At 42.6% G+C, this 13,791-nt stretch overlaps 1 protein-coding gene across 1 annotated transcript in view; it reads left to right on the forward strand.

Moving 5' to 3' along the window:
* The window catches only part of Nsf (N-ethylmaleimide sensitive factor, vesicle fusing ATPase), a 133,462-nt gene that overhangs the window by 77,317 nt on the left and 42,354 nt on the right, over window positions 1-13,791 (forward strand). Inside the window, exons 10-12 of the mRNA XM_052194373.1 lie at window positions 7,508-7,673; window positions 8,248-8,322; window positions 8,606-8,793. Of these exons, the coding sequence (XP_052050333.1) occupies window positions 7,508-7,673; window positions 8,248-8,322; window positions 8,606-8,793 (429 nt within the window). The remainder of the gene's footprint in view (window positions 1-7,507; window positions 7,674-8,247; window positions 8,323-8,605; window positions 8,794-13,791) is intronic.

Here is a 13,791-nt window from a genome sequence, read left to right on the forward strand (position 1 = left end):
TCGGAGGCCACCTGGCATCTTCTAAACAGAAACAAAAGAACTAGAAGCCACAGAATGACATTTTAAGAGAGCCTGAAAGAAAAATTGAGTATTTAAATTCTTCATATGAGATACAGGGGCAGAGTTCTGTGGTGGAGCACTGTGTGAGGCCCGAGGTTCAGTCCCCAGTACTGCAAGAATAAATGATTGAATCTCTCGTTCACTTTAGCATCTCAATGAAGTTCTGCATCCTACTGTGAAGGGGGTGAGGATGTTTCTTCTGTTGATTTTTCTTTGCTACATATGGCCAAGAATGACAGCAGGGGGATTCTTTTTTTTTTTTTTTTAAAGATTTATTTATTTATTGTATGTAAGTACACTGTAGCCGTCTTCAGACACACCAGAAGAGGGAGTCAGATCTCATTACAGATGGTTGTGAGCCACCATGTGGTTGCTGGGGATTGAACTCAGGACCTTCAGAACAACAGTCAGTGCTCTTAACCACTGAGCCATCTCTCCAGCCCCAGCAGGGGGATTCTTGTATCGTTCGTCATATAAGTGCAACATCCCTCCTCTTTACAACCTCTTTGAACTCGGGAGGAAATAATTGCTGATGCTGTGATTTCAAAGATGGCGAAACAGCATACTACATCTCAGAGTTAAGAAAAAGTCTGGTGGACTTACGTGGTGATGGAAAGAAAATGATCTTTAGTGTATTTTAAGAATTCTTTTTTTGTTTGTTTGTTTTTTGTTTTTTGTTCTTTAGCATTAGGCAGCAGTCCTTATGAATAGTTTTAACTACCTTAAGAAAAACAAACAAAAACAAAACAAAGCAAACTAAAAACTAAAACTGAATCTAATGAGCCCTGATAGTTATACACTAAACAAAGATGAGTTGAAACACAGTCTAGAGAATCTACAGCTCATAAAAGCTCACTTGTGAGAGTTTCCATGTAGCTGCGTAGATAACTTTCGTACTGTTTTTAAACTCAGTCAGTTTAAATATGGCACTACTAATGATGAAACTGCATTGGCAAAGAATTTCTGGATAGATATTATTCATACCCAGCTTCTTCTGTCACATCCAGGCACGACCTGATGTACCCTCCTCATGACCCCATGGTGGGTAATGTGGGTTACACAATAAAGAACTGTGTGACTCTGGACAGTCCCGGACCACAGAGATGAGTACTTCCATATAGGTCAACTAGATAAATTTAGAGCAGCTACTTTCGAAGGCTGTTGCCAGGGGCTCAGTAGCAGCAGTCCTGTTTCTATGGGAAAGATGGCAAATGGTAGAAACAATGCCAGGAGCCAGGACGTTGAAGAGGGTTGCACTATGGAAAGTCAAATCCTTTGGCATATGTTAACAGATGTCTCAGTTATATTCACATCTGCAAACCTGACTCCTAACTCACTATACTATGAGCGTGTCTTAAACTGACACTGTGAAACTTGATGTTGCTATACTGACTGGGTGGGGAGAGGGAGCTGATGGCAGGACACAAGATCTATAAGCTCTGAAAAGGCCCGGATTGTTCTGACATGTGCTTATGACAGCGCCCCCTGTGGTCATTCTGCAAAACAGCATCGTAAGTCCTTGGCCTCCTTCTTGACTTGTGGGTAGCAGGTTAGATACAGATGGAAGTTGTGATTACCACACAGCTCAGGGCATGGGGGCAGTGGCATGCCAGCAGCGCAGCTCCTTTCTGCTTCTTGTACATAAATGTTTTAGGTTCAAATGTTTTTATATTTCAGACAGGGTCTCACTATGTAGACCAGAGTAGACTGGCCTCTTAGAGATCCGCCTGCTTCTGCCTCCCATGCTCAGCCAGGCAGTGAATACCATTTGGAAATGTAAAATCCTACATTTTCCCAGTCATGAGCAATAGTGTCCTGGGTTTGCACTGAGTTAACTACAGCGCTATGAAGTGCTCTCTGGCAAAGAGAAGCTGGAAGTTCCGGTTTTTCTACAGGTTGGTCAATGGGATTGACATGGGATTTTTTTTTCTTACGAATCAAAGTATCATTTGTCATTAGGCATATGTATAATGTATATTCAGTATATACAGTGACACTGAGAAATGGAAAAAATTAAACGTTAATTTAGTTTTTAAAATATTTAGGGAAGGAGAATAATTTTAAGTGATTGTTTAGAGAAAAAAAATAAAACTTAAATTCCAAAAAGTTTGGAGGAGACCTGGGTATCATTTTAATTTAGAATTGCACTAAAGAATGAGCAGTTCTTTACATATAAGAACAGGAGGCATTTTATCCATTATATGAGTATATAGCAATTTCGACTTTTTCTCTTCTGGCATATACTTTTATGAATTTGTGGAACTTCCACTAAAGTTGGGCTGTAACATTAATATTTCCTAAGTTTATTTATTTACAGATTTAATCTAATTCTAAATAATGCTTGTTTCATTTCATCCTTGGTGTGCATGAACACATGAGGAATGTGTGTATGTGAGCGTGCTCATGTGTGATGCGCACGCAGAGGTCACGGCTGGTGCCTAACTACTACTCTCCCCTTTATTTTTTTAAGACAAACTTTCTCAGTGAACCTGCAGCTGCCATTTGGCTAGACTTGCTGGTTAACAAGGCCCTAGGATCTGCCTGTCTCTGCCCACCTAGCTCTGGGGTTCCAGGTGCACACCACTGGCCATCATTTACATGGGTGCTGGAGGTCAATATTTACAATTGTACATCAATAGACTAAATTAAAAAGCATGTTTATAAACCAATAAAAGGAACTCACAGGAGACCTCAAATTAGAAAAATTAGCAGTATATGATATAATATATATGTTTTTAGTTGTGAGCCTAGTCTTGTGAGCTGAGCCATCTCTTCTGCTCAAAAATATATAATTTATAAAATGTGCCAGCATCTTCAGTGATTAGAAGAATGTGATTTAGAAGCAGAACAATCAGCTCCATTAAAACCAGTGAGCAAGCACAGAAAGACAGTAGCATTGATTTGTCACGTTGGCAATTAGTTTTTATTTTTATATTACTTATTTGTGAGACTATACCAAAATAGGTACAGTCATGCAACATGGAATCCTAAACTCATTTAAATTTTTTTTTCTGAAGGTGCTGAGGATATAACCCTAGACTTATCCCTAGCACTACAAAATAGCAACAACAAAATTTGGTAGAAAAAGTATTTGATGGCTCTATTTTAAGCTCTTTAAAATATCCAGTATACCTTTTAACCTAACAGTTGTGTTTAGGAAGTAATTATGTATTTTGTCAAGGATTTAGGTAAAAAAAATTTTCATTGCAGCCAAATATATAATTAGAAATATATAATTACAAGTAATTAAATATCTAACAGAAAGGAACCAGAGTATGGGGACTGAGAGAGCTACTAACAATCATACTGTAGTTGTGGAAAAGGAAATAAGATAAAATAATAGACTGGAAAAACAAGCCGGCTGAGATACTGCAGAGTAACGCATGGGGTTCCATTTTGGTTAGCAGCTTTTAATGCTTAGGAGCTTTCTGGTTTCACATATTTTTCCAGATTTCTTCTAATTATGTTACTTTGCAATTAGAGTGGGAGATTTTGGAGTTGTCATCCCTAAAAGCCTTTATCAATCCCCTCCCCTCAGGTGTCAGGGAGCTATAGGGAAGAGAGGCAGAAAGAATGTAAGAATCGCCAGAAGTAGGGGCGATTCCAGGGGACCCTCCCCCAGACACAGTCAGGCTGGTGCATATGTGGATTCAGAGACCATGGCAGCATGCACAAGACCTGCTCGATTTCAAACCAGATAAAACTGCAGCCAGGAGAGAAGAAAGTGGCCACAGACTCCCACCCCTAAACGAGAAGTTATTTACAGTTGATACCAGCTGAGAAGGATACATCAGTTCTCTGCAGTGGACTGTGGCTGGATATAGCAGCCAGGCTGGATATAGCAGCCATGCTGGATATAGCAGCCAGGCTGCAGAGCAGGCCCCATCGCAGGAGTGGTTAGATTAACACGAAATGGATCCTGTGGCTTGTGTGTTGTTTTTATTTTGTGTGTCTGTGTGGTTTTTGTCTTAGCATTTTTGCCTTATTGGGTTTGTTGTTGTTGGATCATTTCAACTTGTTTTTGTATTGTTTTTGTTTTGAGAGAGAGAAAGAATGTAAAGTTGGATGGATAGGGAGGTAGGGAGGATTGGGGGAGGGGAAGAACATGATCAGAATATTTTACAGGAAAACAATTTTAATAAACAAACGCAAAATATTTCACTTTAAGAAAACAATTAAGGGGCCGGAGAGATGGCTCAGTGGTTAAGAGCACAGACTTCTCGATCTGAGTTCAATTCCTACCAACCACATGGTGGCTCACAGCCATCTGTAATGGGATCCGATGTCCTCTTCTGGTGTGTCTGAAGACAGCAACAGTGCACTCACATACATAAAATAAATAAATCTTTGAAAAAAAAACAATTAAAAGCAGAAATAACTATTTGAACTTCTTTCAAAGTCTTCAGGAGAAGACAAGATGTGATGAGCTCCCATTTTCTTAACTTAAGGTTTTTATTGATTATTTGGAAATTTTATATAATGCACCCCAATCATACTCACTTCCCAGTCCTCCCAGGTCTACCCCCACTCTTGCTACCTCCCCCAAAACAAAAGGAAAAAAAAAACCTAAATCCAATTTGTATTGCTCATGCACTTACTGGAGCATGGTCAAACTCCCAGTGGCCAGCCCCTTAAAAATAACTGAGACCCCCACCACCAAAAGCCACCAACTGTGAAGAGCTGCACACCCTCCAACGTCCTTATCACAGTTTTTGAGAGTTCTCTTCAGTGACTTTCTGTCTAGGCTGTTTCTTTTGGGGGAGAGGAGACAGAAGAGAGGATGTCACAGAAGCATTCTATGCCTCTCATTCTCAACTGTGAATCTGAAGTCACTGGTACCCATGAAAAGAAGCTTGCTTGCCCTTTATAGTCAGCAGCAGCAAGGGTCATAGTCTTCCACATGGTTTCTGGCTACAGCACAGACCAGATATCCATCCGCATAGCCTTTGGTGGTAACATGGGCCATGGACATCAACACAAGCCCAACAGCCGCAGCACCACGAACACCAACATGGCCTCATGTAGAAGCACAGACCACACACAGAAACATGACCTTTGGTGGTAACACAAACCATAGGTATCAACATGCCCCCCAGTAGGAGCTCAGACCATGGACCTCCGCATAGCCTAGGGACACAACATAGACCACAGACATGAACAGACCACAGTCCACATACAGATGACCACACAGACCACAGTCATTCTCATAGCTTTCATTGGTAGCATGGACCATGGTCGTCAACACTGCCCTTGGCTGCAGTGTGGTCAATCACAACCATCATGGCTCTTGGCAACAGCACAGGCCCCGGACATCCACATGGGCTCCATCAGCAACATAGAGCACAGATGCTTACATGGCCTGCAGTGGCAGCATGACCCCATGGCTTTGGAGGGCAGCACAGACCATGGACTTAAGTGGTGACACAGGCCACAGCTGCCCATGTCGCCCCATACCCTTGGTCACTGAGTCTGTTGTTTTGTAGTTCTCCCTTGTACACATGGTTCTGTTCCACCATTTTTCCTTCCAACTTCATGAGTCCAGTTTTAAAAAATGTTTTCCAAAAGTCTTGCCCTTGTCTAGTTTTCCTAGGGAATTCCGCAGGCTCTGCCACCACTGCTGCCTGGTCTGCCCTTCGAGCCTCCGTGGGTCTCTCAAGCTCTACGGAGGGAGCTGCTCCAGTCCATCACAGCCATACTTCAGGTTTTCACCCTCGATGGCGATAACGAGCTCCCTCCCGTCTGGCTCCTCATAGATAGAGTAGATGTTGGCGTGGACTGACTGTCTGGATCTGGGTCCGGGTGGCAGCTGAGTTGGTCGGCCAGTGAGCAGTGGGTCTTCAAGTTCCCCTTTTTTAAAGTTTAGAAATCTGTAGAGGCTGGCTAGATGATTCTGTGGGTAAGGGACTCCAGTATTCACTTGGTGAAAGGAGAGATCCAACTCCCACAAGTGGTCCTCTGACTCTCAGACATATGTATACACACACACACACACACACACACACACACCATAAATAACTGTAAATTTAAAAAATAGAAATATTATTAAGAGCATTTATCTTTAGGTGATAAGGGTAGTTTTTAACTTTATTTTAAATTGTTTTACAACTTTTGCTAAGTTATACATTTTCTAAATAAGACTAAATCTCTTAATTTAACTTATTATTATTACTTTGGGTTTGTGTGCATGTATGTATGTAGAGATCAGGGGACTAACCTCCTCCTGGGAGCTGCCTTCTATAAGATTCTAGGGATCTAACTCAGGTCACCAGGTTTGATCTATCTTGCATCCCTAAACCATTCTTTTAAAATTGTATATGTTTATGTTTGTGTGTTTGTGTAGTATAAGTATCTGTATGCCTATGGATATTTATGGACATGTGTGTGGAGGTTAAAGGAAAACCTGTAGGAATGAATTCTTAAACTGTGTGAGTCCCAGGTATTGAACTCAGGTCATCAGGCTTGGTGGCAAGTGCCTTTGGCCCGTTTAACCTGTCTGAAAGATCCTATCTTTATAGGCCGGGTGTGCTTGTGCACATCTTCTGTCCCAGCACTCAGGAGATAAAGGCAGGTGGATTTCTGTTCCAAGCCAGCCAAGGCTACATAGAAAGACTGCCTCAAACAACTCTCTCTCTCTCTCTCTCTCTCTCTCTCTCTCTCTCTCTCTCTCTCTCTCTCACACACACACACACACACACACTCTCTCTCTCTCTCTCTCTCTCTCTCTCTCTCTCTCTCACACACACACACACACACACACTCTCTCTCTCTCTCTCTCTCTCTCTCTCTCTCTCTCTCTCTCTCTCTCTCTTTCACACACACACACAAAGGATTGTATTTTTATTAGATGAATTCTAGTCATACCTAATCCTTAGGTTCACTATGCTCATTACTTAATTTATAGTTATGTATTTTCATACCTAGGTTCTATTCAATCCATTCTGTTCTATTATTCCTTGTTGTTTGCCTTGGTGTTAAACATAGAGAGTAAAAGACTCGTGATTGACATCAATTAAGCCTGTATTTCACCACAGTAGGGAGGATGCTGATCGTTCCCCAAATGAAGAACTGTTGCATGTTTGATGCGTCAGTTACCCTGTCTGATCATTACATGCTCTGTGCACACACTGCAATGACACTGCACCCCATAATAACCATGTGGTTACTGTCTTAAGTTTTCTAGCTCACTCCCTCTGGCCCCTCATGGGAAGTATAATTACTAAATATAAATTGCTAGAAAGCCCATGTTAATTTAAGTTAATGCATTTTTAGCTATTTTACAATTCCAATATCTTTGAGAGGGCAACATCCACAATTTAATTTACGCTCATCTATATTTACTAGTCAAAATGCAGTAAGCCAACCTGTAGGACGCTTTGTTTTGCATTTCTTGGTTAGTTTATTGATGCATTCAGATTGTGACCTTTAGCAGAATTTCCTTCCTTCCTAGCTTGGTGCTAACAGTGGCTTGCACATCATCATCTTTGATGAAATCGATGCCATCTGCAAGCAGAGAGGGAGCATGGCCGGCAGCACCGGCGTGCACGACACCGTTGTCAACCAGCTGCTGTCCAAGATCGATGGTGTTGAGCAGCTGAACAACATCCTCGTTATCGGTATGTCTGAAATAAAGGATGCACAGCGACAATGCCTACACATTAGCTGGTGGCTCGCCTGCGGCTGGGCTTTGGGCCTGAGCTGCTTTCTCCCGAAATTGCCGCATACAGAAGAGGGGAGACTACAGAAGAGGGGAGATGGGGAGCTGGAAAGGCCGCCTGCTGTTTTCAGCCACATACTTGCTCCTTATGTTTGCTCTTTAAATAGAGATTTTGCTGCAGAGGCTTTCCATGTTTTCTACTAGATAAAAAACTAGCCGGGCAGTGGTGGTGCATGCCTTTAATCCCAGAACTTGGGAGGTAGAAGCAGGGGGATTTCTGAGTTCAAGGCCAGCCTAGTCTATAGAGTTCTAAGACAGCCAGGGCTATACAGAGAAACCCTGTCTTGGAAAAAAAAAAATCAACAACAAAAACAAAAAACAAATGTCTTTAGTTTTTAGTGCTGTTTGGTTTGTGTTTGACTTTTGTAAAAGGTCCTTAGAGAGGTTACTAATTTTTACATAGACTAAAAGTATGTTTTATCTTACCTTTGAACGCTGATCATTTGCTCACTGTTCTTAATATCTGTTCTCAGGAATGACCAATAGGCCAGATTTGATAGACGAGGCTCTCCTTCGACCTGGAAGACTAGAAGTTAAAATGGAGATAGGTAAGTAAAGTAGGTCACAGGTGTGCACGCATGCATGTTTGTGTGCATGCATGCATGTTTGTATGCACATGTGTGAGTGTGTATGTGTGCCTGTGTGTGTTCGTGCACACGTGCTTTCACATGTGGCTTCAGAGTTTATTAATGACATCAACCTTACATTATTAAATAATGTTCATTGACAGTTCCTGACAGATGGACTGCCTAGAAGAAAACTTGTAGGATTGTGACTGTGTCTTCTGATGGATTCCCAAGACTAGGAAAATGTCTGTTTTTGTCTCCTCAGGCTTGCCAGATGAGAAGGGTCGACTCCAGATCCTGCATATCCACACAGCAAGGATGAGAGGGCACCAGTTACTGTCTGCTGATGTGGACATTAAGGAACTGGCTGTGGAGACTAAGAATTTCAGTGGCGCTGAACTGGAGGGTCTGGTGCGAGCAGCACAGTCCACAGCCATGAACAGACACATAAAGGTCAGGAACGCAGTGGACAGATAAGAACACGTGGCCTGTGCGGGCCACGACCCCACCCTTTCCACCTATGCCAAGGAGAGTCAGCTGGTTTTTGATGGTGAAGCGAGGTGGAGTAAGGACTGCTGTTCACTGAAGGACAAACAACCATGTCTGTCCAGTGGTGACCACCAGCTTATTTGCCTACCACCTGGCAGACGTGGTTTTGAAGATTATTGTTTTCGACCTTTGTGCTGTCTTAACTCCCAAGAGGCTGAGTCTTTTGCATCCAGGAGCTGTTTCATGCCCAGACACTGTATATCTGCTACTTTTTAAATTTGGGGCTAGTCATGCAAGATGAATCTTGACCTTTTCCTGCAAGGGGGTCAGAGGCAGGAAAATGGACTAGTAAAAAGTGTTGGGGGTGGCTCTGATTTTTTGTTTGTTTCTTTATTTATCTTTGTGCTGCTGAGGATTCAACTCACGGCTTAATGCATGTTTTACAAGCACTCTACCATAGGTCTACAGCCCTATCCCTTTTGATTATTTTTATGTTGGTCTTGCTAATTTGCACAAATAGGCCTTGAACTTGCTATGTATCACAGGTAAGGGTTGAGCTTGTGATGCTCCTGCCTCAGACCCTGTGTAGTTGGCATCACAGGCATGCGCCACCGTGCCTGGCTTCGTATAATCATATACTGTATACTATGGTAAGAATACTTTTGAGGGGCCGTTTATGGATCAGCGAAGTTTGGTACATAAGTGCAGATGGTTCTTTCTCTCGCCATGTTGTCCCTGCGATTCCGTAGCTCCCAGGTTTCCATCTCATCCCGGACAGGTCCTGTCTTCTAACTTGCTGACTCATATAGAGTAATTCTACTTGGGTTTTTTCTCAGACCTCAAATATAAGATCCAGCAAACCACCTTCCCTCTTGGCTCCCTTTTCTTTTTATGCCAGCATCCCAGGTTAAGATTGCAGTCATCTCTGCCGCACACTTCTGTGTCTTACATCAAGTCACCTGTTCATCCTACTGGGTCTGTCCCAGAGCAATGCTTTTCCACTGTCATGGCTGCCACCTACTTCCTATGCACTAACTGTCCTGGCTCAGATCATTTTACCTTCATGACAGCCGTGTCTGCAAAGCAAGTTCATAGTGCTTTGCCTGGTTTAGGTCCTTTAGAGCCAACTAACTGGCCCTTCCAGACATTTTCCCAGTTCATCTTCATGTATTCTGAATACTGAAAGACTCACCAAACTTTATTTTGTTTTCAGACTCTACATTCTTGCTCATTTTGTTTTGTTTTGTTTTATTATTGGGGGGGGGGGGGTCTCTCTCCTGTGAACTTCTACGTGCTTTGTTTACCTGGCATCTATACTGTCCTTTGCCTAAGCCTTTCCTGATTCTCCCTTTCATAATGTTGTGCTGTCTTCCTTCCTGGAGTAGTCAGGCAGCATGTGGGATGCTTCTGGCTGACTTTGACAAATAAGTCCACATCTTACTCATCTTGGAATATCCCACAGGAACTGTGAACACTGAGCACATAGTATATGTAGTTTTTAAAATTTTTATTAAATTTATCTAGGAGCAGGGTGGATTGGGCAGCAAGTGACTTTACTTGCTGAGTCATCTCCCAACCCATGCATATTTTGTAAAGCAATAAACCTACATATGTATTATTTTAAAATAATTCATTTATTACTGTGTGTATGAGAGAGGGAGGGGTTTGCAGTGTACACACATGCCAGGGCACTTGTGTGGAGGTCAGAGGAAAATGTTGCAGAACTTGGTTTTCTTCTGCCTCGTGTGGGCTCGGGGAGTCTTAAGGTCCCCAGGCCTTCACATCAGGCACCTTTACTGCCCAAGAGACAGATCCCAATCAAGCTCTGTCCGTGTTCCTAATCTCCCTGTATAGCTGCAATAACTCTCAGCCCATGTTCCCCAAAGGGTTTCCAAACAGGAAAGATAGGAAGAGGATATAGTATTGAGCCCTGGATGAAATGGACCCGTTTGTCTGTGAAGGCCCTGTTTGATTTTTTTTTTTTTAATTCTTCTTCCTTGACATAAACAGTGTTAATACGGGGCCAGTGAGATGCCTCAGTTAGAAAAGGTGCTGCCAAGCCTGACAACCTGAGTTCTCCTCAGGACCCACCTGGTAGCAGAAGGAAAGAAGGAATTCTTCTAAGTTGTCCTTGGCCCTCCACAGGCACATAGTGTCAGACACGCCCCAACCCACTTGTACAGCGTCCTTCTCACGCACATGCACTCTGTAATTTTTGTTGTTGTTGTTATAAACAGAGTTTTTCTGTGTAGTTCTGGCTATCCTGGAACTCACTCCATAGACCAGGCTGGCCTCAAAGTCGGAGATCCACCTGCCTCTCCCTCCTGACTACTGGGATTAGAGCCACTGCCACCCGGCATACTAATAGTAAATTTAAGAAATAAAATTCAAAAGTTGGTTAGAACTTTAAAACACACTTAGAGTATTCAGCAAGTCATTCTGTCTTCAGGGTACAAAAAAAAAAAAAAAAAAATGTTGGTTTTATTTCCATTTCCTTTTCAAAACATTTGGCCCAAAGCAAAGATGAAGCCAGGTCGACAAGAGGGGCCTTCCTGGCGGACAGTGGTTTTCAGTTTTCTGTAATAAGTGGGAAGCGTAGTCACGAGCTGCCTGGTGTTCGTGTCGTTGTACTTGACCCCGTGTTCTTGGTTAGCTAAAACTCATAGGATCTTTGGTTGTTTTTATGTTGAGAGGGACTTCTGCTCCAGGAAGAGAAGGTTTGTAACTCAGATTTCTTCCCTGAGCTGTGCTGGTGAGCTTCAGTAAAATGACTTCTTTTCCAGAGACCTTTTGGGTGATGAAAATCCCCCCCCCCCTTAATTTCAGAGTAATGACGGGAGCCTGGAAAGGTCAGGTTTAGAAGGTCACGAGGCGTAAGGGTGGCCACTGATATTTGCTGGTGTTGAAATACGAGCTTATGAGTTTGTGCCTAAGCTGGAAGGTGTCGTTGTTTCTGTATTGATCAGCTGGCACAAATAAAAGGCAGAAAATAGCTCAACCAAATGGGGGAAAGGGTTTTTGAATGAGTAGAAATTCAGAATTGTTGATTTTTAAAAGTAAAATTGTGTTGATGTTGATAAAATAGTAGCTGTTAGCTATGAAAAACTCAACATTTATTCTAATGAACAAGAAGAAGTAATTTAGCACTAGAATATTATTTACAGTTAGGAACTTTAATAATTAATTCCTGGAGTGCCTGAAAAGAGCTTGTTCTCCTCCCTCACCTCGTAGCCATTTTAATTCATTTATAGCCTTATGTTGTTGACTCAGGATCTTCTGTGTAGCCCTATCTTCACCGTGTAGTCCAGGCTAGCCTAGAACTCTCTCCTCCTGCCCCAGCCTCCCAAGTGCTGGGATTACACATAATAAGCCACAATGTCTGACTTAATTTAAAAAAAAAAATATATATATATATATGTATATATATATATATATAATTGACATATAAACCAATTAGCTATAATGATAAGCTAGATTCTAATACATGTGTGCAGTGTGTGACGAGCAGATTAGACTAAATGGCTTGCTGATGCTCAGCTTTGGGACATTCAACATCTCTACGCTAGCAGTTGCCGGCCTTGGTAATCATCCTCGCCACACCTCCATACCCTCATGCCCAAAGCCCCTGGTGTTTTTAGGCAAGGTAGCAATAGACCAGGCTGGCCTGAAACTCTAGAGCCTCCTACCTCAGTCTCCTTAGTTGCCAGATCCCTGGGGGTCCTGCCTTTAGGAATAACCAAGTCATGTCTTCTGGGGCCCTGTTAGTGCAGAAGAGAGGGTTCTTAGAAAAGCAAGCCCTCCCGCTTCCCCCTTGGAGACGGGAATGTCTCCAGGCACATGTCCTTACTCCAGGGCCTGCACCAAGTTCTTTAGACTTTCAGCGTCCTAAACTGAGATCAGTAACATCTTTTCTTTATAAAGCCAGTCTGTGTCGGGTATTAAGGATTCAAGGATGCCAGACATACAGGGAAAATGAGAACGCTCTGTCAGCCTCCCTTCTCTAGAGTCAGCCAGTATTTGGGATATACCCTTGTCATCTGCTTTCTCCAAATTTATATTCATAGGTGCACATACATTATAGAAAGGGGTGTAAGTATGATTGTACTGAGGTTTGTATTTTTCATTGTCCAGTATATCTTGGGCGCCATTTCATATCATATACTTGTAAGGTCCCTATATCACTTTGTACCTGTGCACAAGTAGTCTAGAATACTGCCACATAAAACTCAAGGTAGATAAACTGAGCCTGGTAGTGAAGAAGATTAAGATAGGAAGTTGGGGGGTGAGACACACAACTTTAATCCCAGCACTTGGGTGGCAGAGGCAGGCAGAGGCCAGCCTGGACTACAGAGTAAGTTGCAGAACAGCCAGGGCTACCATAGTGAAACCCTGCATAAAACAGAACAAGCAAAACAGAACAAAACAAAACAAAACAAAAAAAAAAATGAAGTCCACTCTGGGCCAGGAATGTGAGGCCAGCCAGCACAAGCCGTGAGGCCAGGGATCATGCACATCTTGTCTCATGCTTTAGTTTTAGATTTTTGGACACTTGATAAGATAATGAATGAATATGCTGGCAATTTACTTAACATTGAATTATTTCTGGTTGTTGCTTTTTTTTTTTTTTTTTTCAAGACAGGGTTTCTCTGTGTAGCCCTGGCTGTCCTGGAGCTCACTCTGTAGACCAGGCTGGCCTCGAACTCAGAAATCCACCTGCCTCTGCCTCCCAAGTGCTGGGATTAAAGGCGTGTGCCATCACGCCCGGCTGGTTGTTGCTATTTTTAAATGCTGTTTGGACAGTGCGTACCCATGCCTCCTTATATAATGAGAGAGGCATTTTCTAGAATGGCTATCAAGGATGTGTTTGTGAATACCGGTCTCATTGTCTTCTGGGTTCTAGTACTGCCAGTGAGAGCCATCACCCCAATTCAACTCCAGGTTCACAGGCTTGTCTTCGTGTCT

The sequence above is a fragment of the Apodemus sylvaticus genome, chromosome 10 (assembly GCF_947179515.1).
Source record: "Apodemus sylvaticus chromosome 10, mApoSyl1.1, whole genome shotgun sequence".
Classification (NCBI taxonomy): Eukaryota; Metazoa; Chordata; class Mammalia; order Rodentia; family Muridae; genus Apodemus; species Apodemus sylvaticus.